General features: G+C 41.9%; 3 protein-coding genes across 5 annotated transcripts; 1 reads left to right on the forward strand and 2 right to left on the reverse strand.

Annotated features, from left to right (window-relative positions):
- On the reverse strand, nucleotides 1–9,011 carry LOC147219198 (importin-13-like). 2 transcript variants are annotated; one of them, XM_086172044.1, is made up of 21 exons: nucleotides 8,751–9,011; nucleotides 8,113–8,238; nucleotides 7,385–8,025; nucleotides 6,507–6,647; nucleotides 6,274–6,415; nucleotides 6,034–6,200; nucleotides 5,818–5,938; nucleotides 5,596–5,743; nucleotides 5,093–5,274; nucleotides 4,951–4,977; nucleotides 4,682–4,816; nucleotides 4,081–4,227; nucleotides 3,798–3,878; nucleotides 3,536–3,673; nucleotides 3,352–3,448; nucleotides 2,799–2,851; nucleotides 2,643–2,715; nucleotides 2,464–2,522; nucleotides 2,273–2,362; nucleotides 1,535–1,716; nucleotides 1–343 (listed from the first exon to the last, which is right to left on the reverse strand). In XM_086172044.1, the coding sequence occupies exons 1-21, from the start codon at nucleotides 8,817–8,819 to the stop codon at nucleotides 250–252; spliced, it is 2,913 nt and encodes a 970-aa protein (XP_086028170.1). In that variant the 5' UTR covers nucleotides 8,820–9,011; the 3' UTR covers nucleotides 1–249. The 2 variants fall into 2 exon arrangements, with proteins under 2 accessions (XP_086028170.1, XP_086028169.1); XM_086172043.1 differs by having other exon boundaries at nucleotides 6,507–6,650; nucleotides 8,751–8,967.
- A 411-nt stretch (nucleotides 9,012–9,422) lies between these two features.
- On the forward strand, nucleotides 9,423–15,278 carry LOC147219199 (uncharacterized). 2 transcript variants are annotated; one of them, XM_086172885.1, is made up of 5 exons: nucleotides 9,423–9,757; nucleotides 10,692–10,970; nucleotides 12,824–13,117; nucleotides 13,210–13,376; nucleotides 14,168–15,278. In XM_086172885.1, exons 1-5 carry the CDS (start codon nucleotides 9,691–9,693, stop codon nucleotides 14,210–14,212), a joined length of 852 nt encoding a protein of 283 aa, XP_086029011.1. In that variant the 5' UTR covers nucleotides 9,423–9,690; the 3' UTR covers nucleotides 14,213–15,278. The 2 variants fall into 2 exon arrangements, with proteins under 2 accessions (XP_086029011.1, XP_086029012.1); XM_086172886.1 differs by having other exon boundaries at nucleotides 9,441–9,620.
- Nucleotides 15,279–15,525: 247 nt separating this feature from the next.
- On the reverse strand, nucleotides 15,526–17,829 carry LOC147219200 (glutathione S-transferase 3, mitochondrial-like). Its single transcript, XM_086172574.1, has 6 exons — nucleotides 17,710–17,829; nucleotides 16,828–16,952; nucleotides 16,424–16,497; nucleotides 16,260–16,317; nucleotides 16,016–16,088; nucleotides 15,526–15,935 (listed from the first exon to the last, which is right to left on the reverse strand). The coding sequence occupies exons 2-6, from the start codon at nucleotides 16,942–16,944 to the stop codon at nucleotides 15,793–15,795; spliced, it is 465 nt and encodes a 154-aa protein (XP_086028700.1). The 5' UTR covers nucleotides 16,945–16,952; nucleotides 17,710–17,829; the 3' UTR covers nucleotides 15,526–15,792.
- Between the last annotated feature and the right edge of the window lie 806 nt (nucleotides 17,830–18,635).

Here is an 18,635-nt window from a genome sequence, read left to right on the forward strand (position 1 = left end):
GTGTCTGGGCTTTTCTTCTTTATTCTGATTTTAGAAATAAGTATTTTCCGAAGAACCTGCAGTGTGAAATCAACCCTTCCTCTTATCAGTAAACAAACACCACAGTCAGCTCGGATTTTCTGCTTTCGGTCACAGGCATTGTGTTAAATAGTCCAGTGTCTCACGCACCCCCAATTCGGCTCAGTTTGCCGGCGCAGCAGATTCAAATAAGAGCTCTGGGATCTTTATTCAGTGTTCTGCGACGGCGACTCAGTAGTCGGAGTATCCCGACCCCTGCAGGCCTCGGCAGAGCAGAGAGAACTCTTTCACAATCTCCTTCACACGACGCTTGTTGGTTTGTTCCCTGAGAGAAACACAAGATAGATAGATAGGACCTATTTCATTGTTGTGTCATTGAAAAATCAATCAGACAAAAAAAGGATAAAAAAAATACAATTTATTGCGTTAAAAAGACCACTTTTGGTCATTTACATTTAAGTGTGCATTTAAGTATTTATTGATTTTCTTTTTGCTAAAAATCTTTGCTTATTTTTCAAATTTTAATTTTGTAGAGCACATGTCATTTGTTATTATAATTAAGTCAATTTCTCCTCACAAACAAATATAATTTTTTTCAGTCCCCTGCTTTTGACCAAGGAAATCAGTCATTCTCAGTCCCTGTCTAGAAAAAAAGCACTGACCTTGCCACGAGTTATCTCATCGATTAAATTGTAAATGGAGGAACATGTTTTTGTAAATCGGTCTTAAAGCGCTTGTTGTTTCAAGGAATGAAAATCACCTAATTGTTACCTAATAGTAGATTTCTAGCAATTGGATACACATCTGTTGAATTAGAGTTAACACATTAATCCTGGAACATTTTACTTATTAGCCCATCACTGTTTCTCCTCAAAAGATTGAATGAGTCTTTTTTTTGATGAGGGTAAATGAGGCAAAATTGATAATGAGTAGCCTTATAAAGCTGACAGAAATTCCCCTAAAAATTTTGGTTAAAAGATTGTAATGAAAAAAAAAAAAAGAAACTAAAATAAAATACCAAGAGAAATTGGCTCAAAATTGGGGAAAAAGGTAAAAAACAAAATGAAATAATTATATTCTTTTTTTATTAAAGATAAAAATTATACTAAAATTCAGCAACAAGTTAAGCAGCAAATGGGGAAAATGACCAAGAAAATATCAGACAAAAATGAATTAATAAAAATGTAATCAATGACATTGCATGTCAAGGTCTGGTCAGTGAAAGTGTGTCAAAAATGTTTACATAAATAAACCTATTCTGTTTCTTATTGAACCCCTAAAAAACACACATTAGTTGGACAGCTCCTACCAAACCATATATATTGAGCTATATTGGTATGAATAGTATGTGTATCTGTGTATCATAACATACATAAATGCATGCATACATACATATGTGAATAAATATGTATATACATGTGTGTGTTTGTGAGGAAATGGGGGGTGCGGCTGGTCTGTCTGACACACACTCACTTATGTTGGCTACGCATTCCTGAAAATACAGGGGCTTCTTTACCTCAGCAGCTGCTGGTTGAAGGAGTGTTTCTGCTCGGCTGAGACCTGGGCGGAGGGGAACCCGGGGGTCTGCAGTGCCTCTTTGAGCCACTGGGACAGCAGAGCGGGACAGTGTCTGTTCAGACTCAGCAGGATGTCAGAGAAGTGCTCCGTTAGACTGCGGGGAGACCCCCCTCCAACTGCCTGGGGCCGCAATGAAAATATGAAGGGGCTACTTTTAGTAAACGCCATTGGAAGAGTATGAAAATGTCAGGAATGCCGGACACACAGTGAATCTGAAACATGAGCCGAGGAGCAGCTAACACGAGCTTTGGTGGTTTTTCTTTAAAACATGAGATCTGAGGAGCAAGTAGAAGAGGAAAAAAACATTGATTGATATAGGATTCCATAGTTAGGGAAGGGGAAAATGATCTAGAAATCCAAGAATAATACAAATGAGTCAAAATGTAAGCATTAATTTTGCAAACATTTTTTTTTAAATAACTTAAATATTAGCAAAATGACCAGAATGACAGAAAGAAAAAAAAGGTGAGAAATAAGGAGCAAAAATATCATATTTTATTTTATTTTATAATAATAAGCATTATTATTAATCAATAATTATTATTTATGGTTATTTTATAATTATAATAATAAACATTATTATTATTATCATTGTTGATATTAGTAGTAATAGTAGTAGTAGTATTTCTATGATTGTTATAGCTTAAAGCTTTAAATTAAACTATGTCCCCCCTACCTGCAGTATGGTCTCTGTAAGGAGCTTCCCGTCGCTCTGCAGCACGTCACTGAGGGGCAGCACATCTTTACAGCGGGGCAGCAGCTCCGACTGACGGAGATTGTGGGCAGAAACGACCAGATTTTAAGTTAACTTGAGTTTGAATTCGCAATAAATAAGAGTGCAAAATGTTTATCTTGCCCTCGTCTTACAAAGAACTGGCTTGCGGCTTTCACTGTGGGCGTTTCTGGGAATTTGAGTGATAGAATCCCTAAGTAAAGATTTAAAAAAAACAGACTTAAATTGAGAAATGATCTTTGGAATGTGACGGCAGCTTTGTAGTAATCATAATCAAATAATCAAACTTATTCAGGCATGTTTTGATACTCACCACAGTAAAACAATGATTTAATATCCATTTGTATCTTTTCAGACAGGTACAAGTCGGGCTTCCTTTTAAGAACCTGACCGGAGGAAACGCATGAAGAATTGAGGCCCAAAGATCCCTTTGACGGAGAAAGTGGACAGATTTTTTTTTCAACCCCACCTGAGCATGAAGGTACATGAACGACTCTGCAACATCAGGGTGATCCCTGGGACCTGAAAAATAAGAATACATAATAAAGTATAGTATAGCATCTTATAAATACAGTAAGTCATGTACTTTACAACAAGGACATTAAAATGAAACTGGGGAGAGGGAAGTTCGGGACGTCCGGCTGCTGCCCTTATGACCCGACCCAGGATAAGCTACAGAAAAAGAACGGATGGATGGGTGGATTAACGACATACAGATAGTATATGTCACCGAGGTAAAGTAGGAGGGCTTTGTTAATCGTTTGAAAGTAAAAATAACATGTTAATTCAGGGCTACTTAGTAACAATCATTAAAAAATGTTGATAATATAACAACTTCTATGTCTGATATGGGTGCAAAATTCACGATTGCATGAAATGTGCATTTTTAAGCCCTTAAAAATTTGGGAGCAACAAACGAAGACCATAATTGCTTTGTTTACGGTTGGATTGTTACCTGTTTAGTATGATTTTTTTTTTTTTTTTTTGCAAAAATATAAAATGTGTTGCTTTTTTGAGATTACCCTGCTGAAATATAGCGAGCGTAGCAGAATTGAGAACTTCAATCAGGCCTTTAATGGTTGAGATGTGCTGCTCCTCGCCAGCGAATATGTGAACCATCTGCAGAGAATAAAGTGTTAGGGAGGTTTTCATTAGATTTGCAGCGATAACACACTTGTATCCAGGCGCTGATCTGCGGAGGCGGACCTGGCGGGCCAGATCCAGAGCAGAGGCTTGTGGGAAGGCACTATAGATCTGCCCCAGCATCTCACTCAACTGCGCCACCATGGGCCCAAAGTCGTGTAGGAGGGTTCGGACCGATTTATCAAAAACCCCACACACCGCCTGCGAAAGGGGGGAAAGGAGGCGGCGGTGAGGGTGTGTGAGTCAGCGCATTTGCACACACACAAACACACACACGCAACATACACACACATGCACATGATGCAATTGGCGAAAGTCCTCCCACCTCTACGACCTCTGAGTCATCAAGCCGTTTGCTGAGGATACTCTGGATCAATATGTACAGCTGCTGCAGAACAACCACAACCTTAAAAAAAAAGTGGAAAAATTAATTTGTTATGAAGTTCTAGTAAGAAACTTTGAGGACTGTGTACAGCCGCAGTGCAACTGACAGGAAGACATTATTCGTGATTTTACATCCTGCATTCATGCCCTGAGACTGCAGGTAGAACACATTACTTCTCTGCATCCCAAAACATGATATATGTAAGTGAGAAAACTGAACCGACCGGGTTGCACGTGGCCTGCAGGGGTGGGAGTCGGGCGTTGGCGGCTCCCTCCGGGCCGTCTGCCTGCCGATTGATGTCCAGGGTGGTGAAGAGGCTGGACAGCATCCCCAGGATATGAATAATCGCCTGTTTGTTGCTGGGATCAGGCTGAACAGAAAGATGTCGGCGACGTCAAGACGGATGCGAGCCAGGGTTGTTTTATAACATTTTTGAATGATGTATTCTACATGAATCTTTAAATTAATTTAAATTTAGAGCTCCCTGAATTTAATGTGATATTATTATCTCATTTTATTGGAAGAAAAAAAACAAATCTTATGTAATGAATTGACTTAGCACACTTCTGAAATCCATTTCAATTGTTAGCCAATATTAAAATGAAAGCAAACTATTTAAGTAAACATACTTAAATAAGTTGGCAGATTCAAATATAGTATTGAATGTACCTTTATGTTGGTCAAAGTGAGCACTGATGAACAACACTGATTTTTATGTTAATTTATAGTATTGATGAAAAGATCAAACAACAAAAAGCAAACTTTAAACTGAAATCCAAATAATAAGATATGTTTAAAGAATAATTTCATCTATTTTGAAGTACCTCCTGCTGAGCCAGTGTGTCCAACTGCTGAATGTGAGGGCTAATGAGCGAGTGAAGCCTCCCCAGGATCTCTTCTGCTGGCTGGGCCGACAGCAGGAACCCGAGAGCCTGCATGAGCCACATGCACTGGCTGTTCTGCACACACACACACACACATGTACACCCAAACAAACAGAAAACAGGAGACATCGTAAACGCTGTTCCCGGAGAGGCAAGGAGATACATCGGTGTTTACTTTAGTAGCGATCCACTTAAGGCTGTTTACTCACCTGATGGATGTCTTTCACGAGCACGTCCTACAAAGGAGCACCAACACCAGAAATGCACTAATGTTAAAATGCTTGCCGCTGTTTTGTAAATAAAAAAAAAAACTGGGATTCCAGAGTGAGTGTGTGAGGCTGCGAGCTGGACCTGTGACACGGTCAGGATGTCCTGCGTGTAGGGGCCAAGGTCGTGACGACATTCCCTGCAGATTCTCTTCAGCGTGGATACGCTGGACACTGAAAGTTCAGCCCTCACAAGACCCTGCAGCACCATGGGCAACATGCCTCCGAGCATCACCGGGTGGTCGGCTAGCCACTCGGCTAGGGAGCCTGGAGAGAGGCGGGAAATTGAAAACAGCTTGAAGAAGCGCAGATACCCTTAAATAATCTGCCGCCAAAACAAAAATACTGATTGGACCTCGCAAATATTTAGAAATAGGCAGATCAACATTTCAGGGCTCCTTATGGAGACGTGTTACTAGTAGTTCTATGCAACGATAGATAACTAAGAAAAGGAGCTAAAATAGTGAGATCGATGCAACAGCAGCATTCAACAAAGAAGTATCTGCATGATGCCAAAACCAAGTTGCAAGAAATGCAGTTTCAGCAGACTGCTATACCAGGATCGCACAAGAACAAGGGTTCAAGTACCTATTGTATACATGACAGTGTCGGCCAGCAGGATGTTGCTGATGTTTATTCTCGGGATCAGGCCGATGAGACCGGGGATAACGTCAGAGTAGTTCACGTCTATGGTCTCGGCTATAGACTGGAAGCCGAATAACAAGGCCTCCGTGTCCTGGGAAAGGCACAAAAAAACGGAAATTACGACTGAAAAAAAAGGAAAATCAGATTAGTGACTGTCATAGGTACCTGCCATCCTACTGATTGCTGGGGGTCCATCAGCTGCCTGCCCAGCCTGTCGTAAAGGTTACTGAGCAGCTCCGCCCCCAACATCTCGTACACGTACATCAGCGTGTCAGAAATGTCCACTCTGGAAGGCAAGACAGTTACATCTATCTCGACCTCTGATGACAACAACTAATCCTGACTTCAAGGTTTCGACTGAAAAATAAGCTCCTGTTTCACCTGTAGATTCTGAACTGCTCTTTGTCATCAGAGGACCAGGAGTCGTACTCCTCCTGGGAGGGATAGTGGGATTTATGGAGCAGCACATCCACCAGCTGGAAGTAGACCGGCCTGTAAACCTGCAGGTAAACAGCCTGCTTCTCCTCCTCGAATGACAGTATGTCATCCTGAATAGACGAATACAGCCTCACAGCACCTGAATCTGTTGTCACGAGTTATTATCTTATATGAGCTCCATACCTGCAGGGTGTACCAGAAAGTGAGAGTAAGGGAGCTGGTGGTCTCACTGACCGGGTAATGGCCAGGAATACCGGTGCAGAGCAGAATCATGTTGACCAAAGCCAGATACTCCTGCCAGTGATCCAGCTGTTCTAACAAAACCCTAAAAAGCATTGGTCCACATTAAGAATACGAGCCGTTCATCCGAGGCAAGAAACGCAGGGTGATGGATGAGGTTGTGTATCCAAATTTACCTGGAGTGTGTTTCCCCCATGGCAACGGCAATACGGCAGATACCATGTGACGTCTCCATGTCTCCGTCCTGAGCCGCCGTCTTGAGCTGCTCATGGAGACCCAACACCAGAGGCAGCAGGTTTACCAGAGCATCCGTGTACCTGCTAGCACACACATCACTATCACACAGAGCTGGGAAATATGTCAAGTCTGCAAGTAAATGTGATGTGACATAATGGAGATTTACTCTTATATAACAAAGTGTGATGTTATTTTCTTTATCCTTTCATCAATATATTATGATTTATTATTTGGTGAGGATTTTTTTCATCCTAAGTAATTCTGGGGATGAAAATGTACACAAAATTATAGGCAAATATTGAGATAATGCCAAAAAAGTCAGAAAAGAGCAATAATGGACCAACTATGGTCAGGAAACAACCTAAAATAGAAATGAAAAAATAATAACAATAATAATAAATAATAAAAATAAAATAATTATAATTAATGAATTACAATAATTTATGTATATATGTAACACATGTACATATATACATACATGTACATACATATATATATGTATAATAAGCAAGAAAAAAAAACAGAAATGACGATACTACCCACAGTAACCTTAAAATCACTGTCAATTTAGTACGAGGAAACTCACAAAAACTGACAGCAAAGAAATAAAAATTACAGAATAATCGGAGACACTGAATTTCCATTTATTGTTTGTCTACTGTGCTCCATGCCTTATCAGGTATCATGAAGTTGACAAATTTAAAAAAAGAGTGTCTGAGTATCAAAGCGGTCATTTGTTTCCGATATTATCCGGTCCAACTACCGACATGTACTCATGACCCGCATGGCTGACCTTGTCAGCCAACATGTGACTCACCTCTGGCAGTCGGGCTGAGAGATGGCATTAACTATGGTCTCGACAGCCGTGACAAACAGCTCCGGGTCGGACAGTGTACTGAAACAGTCCTGGACCAGTTCCTGGCTCTCCCCTAAAGGCACGTCCAGTCCCACCCAGCTGGACAGACAGCGGAGCACCTTCTCCTTCACCTGGGTGGAGGAGTCCTGGCTCTGAAGCAGCTGACGCAGCAAGGGGCACACAGCTGTCCACTCCCTGATCAGGGCTTCCCTTAACTGGGCCCGTCGAGCCTGAGCCAGGCGGCTGCTCTGGAACTCTTCTGGAAGTACAATGAGGAGCTCCAGCAGTGCCAGACAGTGTACATGGGGGTCCTGCGCGGCCTCTGCACCAGAACCGGCCTCGGGCTCAGGTGTCTGTGGTTGAAAGGCTCTTACCATGTCGGCCACCGGCTGGGACCAAGCCTGGGGTATTAGGTTGAGAGCCATGGAGGCCAGGGCCACACACAGCCTGGTCAGCACCATTTTGGGCCCAGAGGAGAAAAGCAATATATGGGAGAGGAGCTGCACCCTCAGGCTCTCGTGCTGGTCCGCGGGGAGGTCGCTCCAGTGGCGGGAGATCTTGGTATGGAGTGTGCTGGCGCCAAAAAACTGAACCTCCGGGATCTGAAGAGACACACGGGAGTGGGTTGGGGTTCGTGAAATAGTTGCTTTGGCTTGAGCATCCAACCTACTTGAAGAACTCAGACAGACCTTGTCAGGGCTGAGCAGCGCCCAGCAGAACTGCCAGGCCTGTGCGGACGCCTGCGCCTGGGTCAGCCATTTCTGAGCCACATTCTTACGTCCCATATCGGGGTCGAAGTACAGCTGGTAGAGAGCCTGAAGGAGGGGACATCAGGCAGGAACAGGACTTCAACAGAAAAGTCATTTGCTAAATAACAATAACAACCCCGCTCGACATCCATCGGGAGCACGGGGGGTGGGGGTGGGGGGGAATCACAACAATTAATAATCAGCATTCACATATCCCCTGTTCAGATCCACTTGGATGCATAAATAATGTTGTTTTGCATTAAAAGCCACAAGAGAGTCATTTAAAATGCAATTGGGAGAACAGGCATTAATAATCATGAATGCTTAACAGGAGTAAAAAAAAAGTGTTGTCATAGCAACTAATCCAAAGCACATGGTGTAAGTTATTATTAGGGACAGCATATGCTTATTGCTGGTATCACCTTACAAAAGGTCCCGGTTAACCTGCGATTACAAAGCGCTCTTTGCTTTTTAAGGCACCATTATTTAACCGTTATTCGAAATAAAATAATCTGAGAGACGTGCCGGAAGTGGACGTTTAACCAAACAGCCTGCCCGTCATCGTGGGAGTAACTCACCGACTCCACATTCTCCACCGTCAACTCCAACTCCACCGGGCCGTCTCCCGGATTGGCCGGACGCTCCATCTGGCGGGACCCGAAAGTCTCTCCTCCTTCTGGGAATCTTTTTTTTTTTTTTGTAAAAAAAAAAAAAAAAAAGGAAATGGAAATCCCACAAGCAAACTAACAAAAAAAAATAAGAGGGGGGAGGTGTTTTGGGAGTGTGTCAGGGCGAGCTGACAGGGGACGCGGCGGCTCCTTCAGCTGTCCATGCAGTCCACATGTGGGCAGTGCGCTCGGGCGTGACGACACACGCAGCTCGTCGTTTCACGCACACGCACAAGCAAGCGCATGCATGTGACACTAAAACGGTTTCGCTTCCGAACATTATACACATGCGATTATTTTTTTTGGGGGGGGGGGTTGGAAGAAAAGCTCGACTATGTACGTGTGCGTGTCCGAGAGGCGCTCCTGACGCAGCCGGCTGCGTCTCTGACGCACTGACATCTGATTGGCTGAGCGGGCCGCGGCTGGGGAACCGGACGTTTTTGCGGGATGGACAGGAGCGACCGGCCGGTGAAACCCACCGGCAGGGTGGAGAGGTTGGGGTTCGGTTGGGAAAAAAAAAAAAAAACTAAAAAAAGATGCGTCTGCATTGAGATGATGCTGCATTTGTGGTTGCATGCGTTTTGTTTGTTTGTTTGTTTGTTTTTTCCTTTTTTTTTTTTTTTTGCGCCTGCGCAGCAGCCACACCCCTGCTCCTCTTCTGCCCGACTCCCCCCGGGATATTTTTAGCTCCGGCGATGCGCCCCCGCGGAACCACGTAACGGAAACAAGCTCCGGGCAGAAGAGCGGAGCCACCGCCGCCGCTGCTGGGAGCCGACGCCGGTCCGTGTCCGTTCCGATCTCCCGTGTGTGTGTGTGTGTGTGTGTTTGAGGCGGGGGAGCCGCGGATGAGATGAAACCTGACATTTATTTGGTGGTCGGTGTATTGGTGGTCCTTACCGGCTCATCACCGCCAAGAGGTAGGATGTAAGCTCATTGAGTGTGTGAGTGAGTGTGTGTGTATGTGTGAGGAGGGGGGTGATGGCGCTGCTTGGGTTGGGACTGAGAGACGCCCTCAGTTGTTTGATATAAACTTAATCTATTTATTACTTTTCGTATTTTTTTTTTATTTATTGCAATACTCTCGTCTTGTGGCGTTTGTGAATCGTCTCACTTTTTTAAAATATATTTCCTTCTGCAATCAGATCTTCAGTCATTTTGCGTATTCATAACCAATGAACTTTTTTTAATTTATTTATTTTTTTAGTTGCCGTTTAATGCGACAGCATTTAACCTGCAAATTGTTCTAGAGAAGCAACCTTAAATATACATAAAAATCGAGTGATGCTAGTGTCCGATCGTTGATTTGTCGATCACAAAATCGGTCCTGAATGCCCTGAATTGTTGGTAGCCAACAGCGGAGAGAGGACTTTTAGCATTTTTCCAACAAATAAATGTCATATTTTGAAGAAAAATGCTTTGTACCATATTTAGCCACGAGGTGCTGCCCATCTGTCGCCCCCGTACAAGTTAACATAGGCGATAAGATCTTGAGACACCTACACACACACACACACACACACACACACACACACACACACACACACACACACACATAAACTGGCTCATCTCCACTAAGAATATTTGAAGGTATTTCAGATTCGACAGATGCAATGGGAAATACTTAAAAATAACAAGTATTGTTTTTTTTAAGTCCTGAAAGTTGTAAGCAAATGGAAATGTCCCCATATTTGACTAAAATAACATGTGGCCTAAAATAACAGCTTCGCATGATATGATGTCGTATGTGAAACAGTATTAAATCATGCTTTTAGAATTTAATCTTTGTGAAAATGTGCTTTATGTAGATTCAAAAAAAGATGTTGCCAGTCAGTCTTGTCCTCATCCTCACAGGTCAAAGCATTGCTTTGCCTTCTGTCTTCACCCCGGGTGACTCACAGAGTCGTGCCGGAACCTCAGGATTTCATGACTTGACACGAGATACCGTGACCAAGGTCCAGCACCCGACACGAAATCCCTCGAATGAAACCGCTATCAAACCCGACGCGGCGGCCGGGGCGGACTCAGCGACAGATTCAGAACACGCGACTCACGTGGTGACCACGAGTTTTGCGATGACTACGTCTGGCACCCTGAATGTATCCGAGGTCGTGACCCCTCAGATGCACTCAGGTAAGCGTCACACACATCTCTGACTTGCCGTTTCAACAAATGCCTTTGGTAATTGCGTATTAAATCCATTCATCTTTATAGAATATGTTTCTCCCTTAATTTGCTTAGTTTTGAATCATATCTGACATAGTAAAGAAATTGCTTGTTGGTAAACACAGTCACTCCCATCCCTGGTGCTCCCCTGAACCTGGACTGAAACTGAAACTGTTTTGTGTCTTGACCTGAAAATGAAATGAAAAGAATGAAAAGAATCCCGTAACAGGTTGGATAAATACCTTGTCCCCTCCCCGTCCCCCTCAGCTGATGTTGTTTTTCCACTTTGAGCAACACAGAAATAACGATGTGACATAACACTACGCAGACACACTGTCTTGTCGTCTCGCGGCGTTATCGCTTCTCCGACAAGCCTTGGCGACTAGCTGTTCTCAACAACACGGAAACATGCCACGCGCCGTGTCTGTCGGCTTAATGTCCTACAACCTTGAATCCTCATATAAGGACATTGTATTCTTGATTCTCTGATACCTCACGCTTGATTCTATTTCACTTTGACTTCTCCCCCGATTCCCCCATCGGGAGTTATTGATGTGGGACAATTGGCATAGAATTAATTTTTCTCTCCCACAATTGCTCCAAAAGCAAAGGTATTAGCTGGTGATATTTTGCAGAACGGTTGAAAAAAAAAAAGTTGTGTCTGTTTCTTGATGATAAATTACATCTAATTTTAAAGTTCACACTTATTAAGTGCTGATTCCCAATCACAAGGAAGCAAATTGATGCTAACAAGCTTGGACGTGAAGATGTTACTGGCAGGATGCAGCAATTTTAATTATTCATCTGTTTTATTTTCTATTTTTCCTGCTTCTTCACTCGGTCTGTACTGTAACATATTCTCACTGTTAATTACACTGACTGAGCAGACCTCGTTTGACACCTTGGAAACTCTCTGCTGCCATGGCAACGAGCTATCTGGCACTTTGAATTTCAGCAAGACAAACTTTGGGCAAGGAGTATCATTTTGCAATGTGCCTCTTTGATATATATATATATGTGTATATATATATATATATATATATATATATATATATATATATATACATATATATAAAAAACATGAAAGAATTTACCTATGAGCTGGACACTATGTTGGAATCATATCAAGGGAATTGTAAAAAAGAAATAAAAATTAATGCTTTAAATGCAAAGATGCAAAGGGCTCATGTTCAACAGAATCACCTTAGCGGGGTCATAAAAATGAATTCAGACCGATTGAACAAGCAGTTTTTGCTCAAGTTGCTAAATGTGTCCGTTGTGTTGATTTAACAAACAGTATATCAGCGCTTTGAGTTCAGTTGTTTAATTATGAACTACTATTAAAACTAATATTTTTTCACCTAGTAACGATAAGGATCTTTTAGAGATTGGTAAAGTAGTATTTCTTTTTTTGAGAATTACATAATCCCTATTTTCTCTCATAGCAATTTGTGTCAATAACTAATGAAAAGAAATCCATGAGAAACCACCATTTGAAAATCTGAATGACTAAAAAGATGAATTTCAAAGCATGATAAATCAAAACATTATCATCCAGAAATCAGCCAAAGGTGACACAAAAGGGAATCCCTAAATTTGTCAATATCTAAAAATGTGATGAGGAGTCTTTTTCGCATCAGAAAGCAAGGATAAAACCTGACAAAAAAAAATGAATATTATGATTCTCTGAACCGATCTATTTTCATTAGCAAGACCATACACATCTAGCACATGTGTGTGTGTTTTCTATGATTCCTTTGAAGACTCATCAACATTGTCCTGAATTAATATAGCTCTGCCCTCACTTGCCCTCTCTCCAGCTGTTCCAGGCAGCCTTTCATCCAAACCACCCGCACAGACCACCACCCCTCCACCGGGCACCTCTACCACCGAGGCCACGTCCTACCTGACCACAGATCCCCCCGCCACCTTTTCATCTCAGTCGGCACACACAACAACCACCGCCCGCCCCCACGCAGAGCCACAGCCGGGATCACTGGCAACTATGGGTGCGGCGACCACCACAGGACACCTTTTGACCTCGGCCGCAGGCAGAAGCCCCGCGGGGTCCACGCACAGGGAGGTCCCATCCCAGCTCAACGTCGGTGATGAAGGTAATCATGGGTATGATGGTGAGATTTCCCTCATTCTACCTCGAAAAGGGTATTAATATATAATTCAACATATGCAATTATGCCATGTGCAGACATGAAGGGCCCTCATTTCCGACCAAGCTCCCCTCTGGACCCCCTGCTCGCTGGTCTGCTGTCTGTCTTCATTGTCATCACAGCTCTCATCTTTATAATTATCTTCCTCAAGTTCCGCCAGCGGACGAACCACCCGGAGTTCCACCGACTGCAGGATCTACCCATGGTGAGATACACTCCCCCTGAGTCGTTCTTGAACACACACTCCTTCATATTACTTCATTGTTGAACACACTTGACATTTGTTGTTGGTTTGTTTTCCTAATCAAGGTCACTCTACTTCATATTTAGAGAACTTAATTGAAAAAAAAATCATCATCGTGCCTCTGTTGCCAACTGTTGCAGGTATTTGTTTTTCAGATACAAACACATTATCTTGGGAACATTGTGAAATTTAACAAAATTTGAATCATAGTTTTCAACCTCAGGAAAGAAAAAAATAATAATAATACATGTGTATATGTATATATATATATGTGTGTATGTGCATGGGGGTATACAACAATTAAGTTGGCTGGCTGATCAGATGCTTTGCAATATTTCTTGTCCTTTTCCTTTTAACTATGTTTTATATTCATTAATTTTGATGTATTTATTAATTCAATATTATGTTCTTATATAGAGTATGGTCAGAAACGGAATACAAACTTCAACTGGTTGATTCCAAATCCTTTAGACTTTTTTGCCAGGTGTTGCTTGCATAACCAGTTGCAACCGGGTCACTGTAATTCTGCAGACAATAATTCTGAGCGGAAACAGTATTCAAATAACTGAGGTACCTTTGTGTTTTAATATTTTGGCAGTGGTATATCATTCAAATTAAACTGTGCTTTGTTATGTTTCCTGAACAGTAGATGAGACTACTTTGCCGAACACAAGCGGAATGTTTCGAGGGATTCTTGACCTCATTTGAAGGTGCGATAGCAGCTCAACCGTTAAAATGTTGTTTATACGCAGGATGATTTGATGGAGGACACGCCACTCTCCAGATACACCTACTGATGGATGTGTACCACTCCCACTCGGAAACAACAGAAGCAAAGCAGTACCAAGAGAAGTCCAGCGGGGATCTGAGCAAAGCCTCTGTCTCTCTGTGGAGAGTGTCGCCCTGTGACAGTTCTGGGCCGGGGACAGGAAGGATTCTTCGCGTTTTCAATGGGAAGTTTCAGTGTTACTTTATCACATTCCCTGTAAAGTTCCAGAAATCTGCAATGTAGTGGGAACCTTGATTTGTCTTTTGTTTATTTCCCGAGGCAAGATTATAGTACAGCTGCACCGCAGACTTATATATGCAGGGCACTTTTGACTGGCACGTATGGTTACAGCGACCCCTAGAGGACAGCCGAGGTAATGTGGATCAAGTTTGCATGAAATCCTGCAATTGACTCAGGTTATCTAATGTGATCGTGAATACAGGCAGAACGAGGAGATTAAGTGCTTAGGAAACATGGGAGAGCTTTAAAACTGCCCCAAACCTATGATTTTATCTCTTAGCTGACCAAATGCTTGAGCACTTTGAAAACCAAATTGCCCAGTTGTCTTAATGACATGCGTGGTCTTACAAAATCTAGGATTTTTTATTTTTTTTTTGTTAATCCAAAGCCATATCTTGGAAAAAGACATCCAACCCCCTTTGGGAGCAACTAAGATTAGTTCAGAAAATGTGATTTCTTGGTAATAAAAACTGATTCTGGTTTTATCCTGTTACGGATAGGTATATTCAAATTTGAATGTTGGCAGCCTTGGTGTTGATAAATATTTTAAAACAGTGAAAAGACCGTGCTTTACTAACATTTTAAATGTGTTGTAAAACTGATTTTAAGAATGTATGTATCTGCTTATGATGCACATTTATGCTTTACTTGATGTCATTAGAAGCAGCATGTAAGTCAAGTTGTTACATGCATTAGATGGGATTTTCAGGACTGTTCTAGAAAAGGGCCGCAAAGCTAGTTTATAAATTCAGTATTTCTGAGTAACCCCACAGTTCAGTTCAGAGTAGCAATGTACAAGGTTTTCTTTGAGAATGAACTTTCTGTTTCATAATAAAAAAAATATATCTAGTCCAGACAGACTGAAATTCTATACATTATTCCAGCTGCAGTATTATCCTGTCATTTTGACCTAATGAATGATGTTTCTCTTGTCACACTTATGGTGTTAATTTTGACTCCAGACATGGTCAATCTATTGTAAAGAGAGTAAATGTGAACTTTGAATGACTTAACACGCCCTCTTTGCAAACAGTCGAATATTTTCTTGACTGCACTAACATTCAAGGCTAAACCTCTGAATGAATCCACACAGGAACGGTGGTTGTTCTAGTAAGTTTATTTTCAGCTAATCACTGAAGTACAAAATCTGACTTTGATTGGGGTAAAGGGCCAGATAGCAATGAGTGCAATAATATTCAAGCAACACCATGTCACATTTGGTCATTTAGTGTCTTGAGAGCAATGAGCGATCCCGTTTTCTTTAGGAGGCGTATCCTCTCTGAGATCGAGTTGAAGAGAACGGGATTCTGCCGTTTGACTGCAAGAACTATGTGGAAAATCGAGTTGCACAATGACTGACTAGAAGTCTCAGCAGCAGCTGTGCCCGTGACCGAGGGACCACGCCTTGGGTCCTGTCCAGCCCAACAGGTGACGACCAAAGTTGGCGGTGGTCAGAATCATTCCAAGCAGAGCCACATTTCCAAATGCCCCCCGTACTCGCTTTTCTGGATCTGATGAGAATTAGAATAATTTAAGACCGATGTGTGGGGGAAGAGCCAGACAAAAGAAAACTAAAAAATAGGTTCCCCACCTCCTGAAGAGTAGCCATGTGCATACACCTCACGCCCCAGAATCCATACAGCTCCAAGCCCACTCGTCAGACGCTACAAAAAGCAGACAAATGAAGTCTTAGATTGCCACATACAATAGTCCCTTCGGTTTCCTACGGGCAGGTCTTTATTTATCTATGATAAATCAATGACATAACAGGCATTTGGCACTTCAAGTGTTACTGTTTTCCGAGTATAATGAAAGACAAAAAAGGAATAACTTACAGGACAATGTAAACCACCGACAGCCAAGCAGAACAGGAAAGCTGGGTACAGCTCCAGACTGGAATCAGTAAATAATGTTCACTTTAACTTCCTTTTCTATTGTTAATGGTAAAAGGCTTGAATGCAAACACGTGGCTGCTTTCATCACATTTAAGCTGACTCACGTGTTTTGGTGTGCACGCTGGATACAGTTAAAATTTTTTCCATTTTCTGGATCATCACTGTACATCTGAGGACACTGGAACACAGGTAAATTATTATTTTTATTGGAACATTATATTCAAACTATGACTCGTCAAACGACAATGCTTAAAAAAAAAGGTGATTCGAAAAATAATCTATCAAGATCCGTTTCATGGGATGATAAAACATGATACTTTATTGATACCCATTGGGGAAATTTAAAGTGCACTCAAGTAGGCTAAAATTTAATTTCTCTTCACTTCTTTGGACCAAAGTAAGAATGCCAAAAAGTAAGCAGTCTGCTATGAAAAGGCACTTTGAGTGCATGCAAAAACAACCTTCAATATTTTGGCCGGCAAATGAGAGTGGACAAATTACTGCTTACCTGCACATTGTACTTCTTACGAGCTTTGGAAACTCTAACGGCCAAGTGTCCAACCACAACCATACTGGCAACTCCAGTGAGCACCACTAATCCGTAGTCTTTGGAAAGAACAGCCATGATGTGATCTGAAAAAGGAGTGAGCTTGATTTTACAATCACAATGACTTCACAAACTTCCCATAATGTGTCCAATAATCAGATGAATAACATGACAACTGAGGAGCTGCTGCTTACAGAAGTGCTACTTTCTTATTCATTTGCCGCCCCCCCCCCCCCCCAAAAAAAAGAGACTGTACTTTGACTATTAAAAGACATAAGATGTGAAAAATGTATTTGTACCACCTGAAATATTTGTGATTTGATGATTGGGTTTTCCGGTTGGGGGCTAATTTGAGATTAGACAAATCGATACTGCATAGCAACACTTGACCTATTACTTTAACAATCGTTTCACGCCTCCTTTCCGGACGTTGGAGTTGCGTTGTCACCATGACTTGCGTTAACCTCCATCTCTCACCCATTCAATCATAAAAGAATATGCAGTTCAGAAGAACTGAGATAGGAGATAGTCTTACAGTATTTAAGTATAGAAATCGAGAAATTATATACAAACGCTTCCGTGGATAGTGATTTCGACAAAGTCAAACTTAAGGCGATTTAAAGACTACTTGGGTGGTTATTAAAATGGGAACAAAAATACTTTTACTGCATTTACAATGAGGGAAATGCATCAAGGTTAACTGGCAGCTGACAGCGATGTCAGGTAAGGACGCCGACACGACCGTTTATGCTAGCGACGAACTCAAGAACGACCACGAATACCTGCCAAAACACAAGAAGCGGAAAACAAAGCGACGAAACAATAAAGAATAAGAAACCTCACCGGAAAAATCACGAAACAGTCAACAAGAACGGCGCAGAGGAGAGGACGTCGCGGTTCCCGGAAGTGGACTGACTGTAAGTCCGCGAGGAGAGCGCGCGTGCGTGCGTCCCAAAACGAAACTGTCAGGTGGTTTAGACGGGCACGCGCCAAAGTTACATCCGGGTCCTGACGTCTGCTTGGAGGTCAAAGGTCGAACCACTTCCTGTCCTCATCAGACTTTCTCTTTCTCCCTCTTGTTTCTGCTTCTCCTTCTCGTCAAGGCTTAACTGGCAGCAACTGCGGCCCATCAGGTGGGCCATGTGACTTCATCAGCAAAACGTATGCTAAAATTGCTTCTATCGTCATATTGTTCCTAATATTTCATACTAGTATGCATCTGAGTACTATTACTACTAATACAAGTGAACAAATTCAAGTCCAGTCAACTGAGTTCCTCCACAGACATGCTACCACTAATGATAACAGTTATACTAATACGATGAATGGATATTTTGGAACTTTTCTTTTTCTGCCCTGAGGATTCATGTTAACACAGGTATGCCAGGAAACTGCCGGGGTTGTTTTCGAGAATCGATATTTTAATATACAACTATAAATTGTAATTCTTTATTTCACACGGAAATAAAAATAAAATAGCACAGTTATACAGTCCTTATGAGGGTGTAGAATAATAACAGATAGATGATTAGAATAAGAATAGACAAAATGCTTTATTATTATTATGATTACATTTTTATTTTTTTAATTTCTTTCAGCCTTTTGCCTTATTTAAGTAGATTCAGCTGTCGCGATGTCTCACTCCTGGAGTATATGGAATCCTGCAGGAGTCACTTTATAATCATAAATAGCTGCCAGTGTGCTAGGAAATTAACATATTTGATACCACCTAGTATTAAATATGAGCCATTCATGCAAAATAACAGACA

Source organism: Fistularia commersonii, chromosome 25 (genome assembly GCF_037954325.1).
Source record: "Fistularia commersonii isolate RoL2024-O1a breed Wild chromosome 25, RoL_Fcom_v1.0, whole genome shotgun sequence".
Classification (NCBI taxonomy): Eukaryota; Metazoa; Chordata; class Actinopteri; order Syngnathiformes; family Fistulariidae; genus Fistularia; species Fistularia commersonii.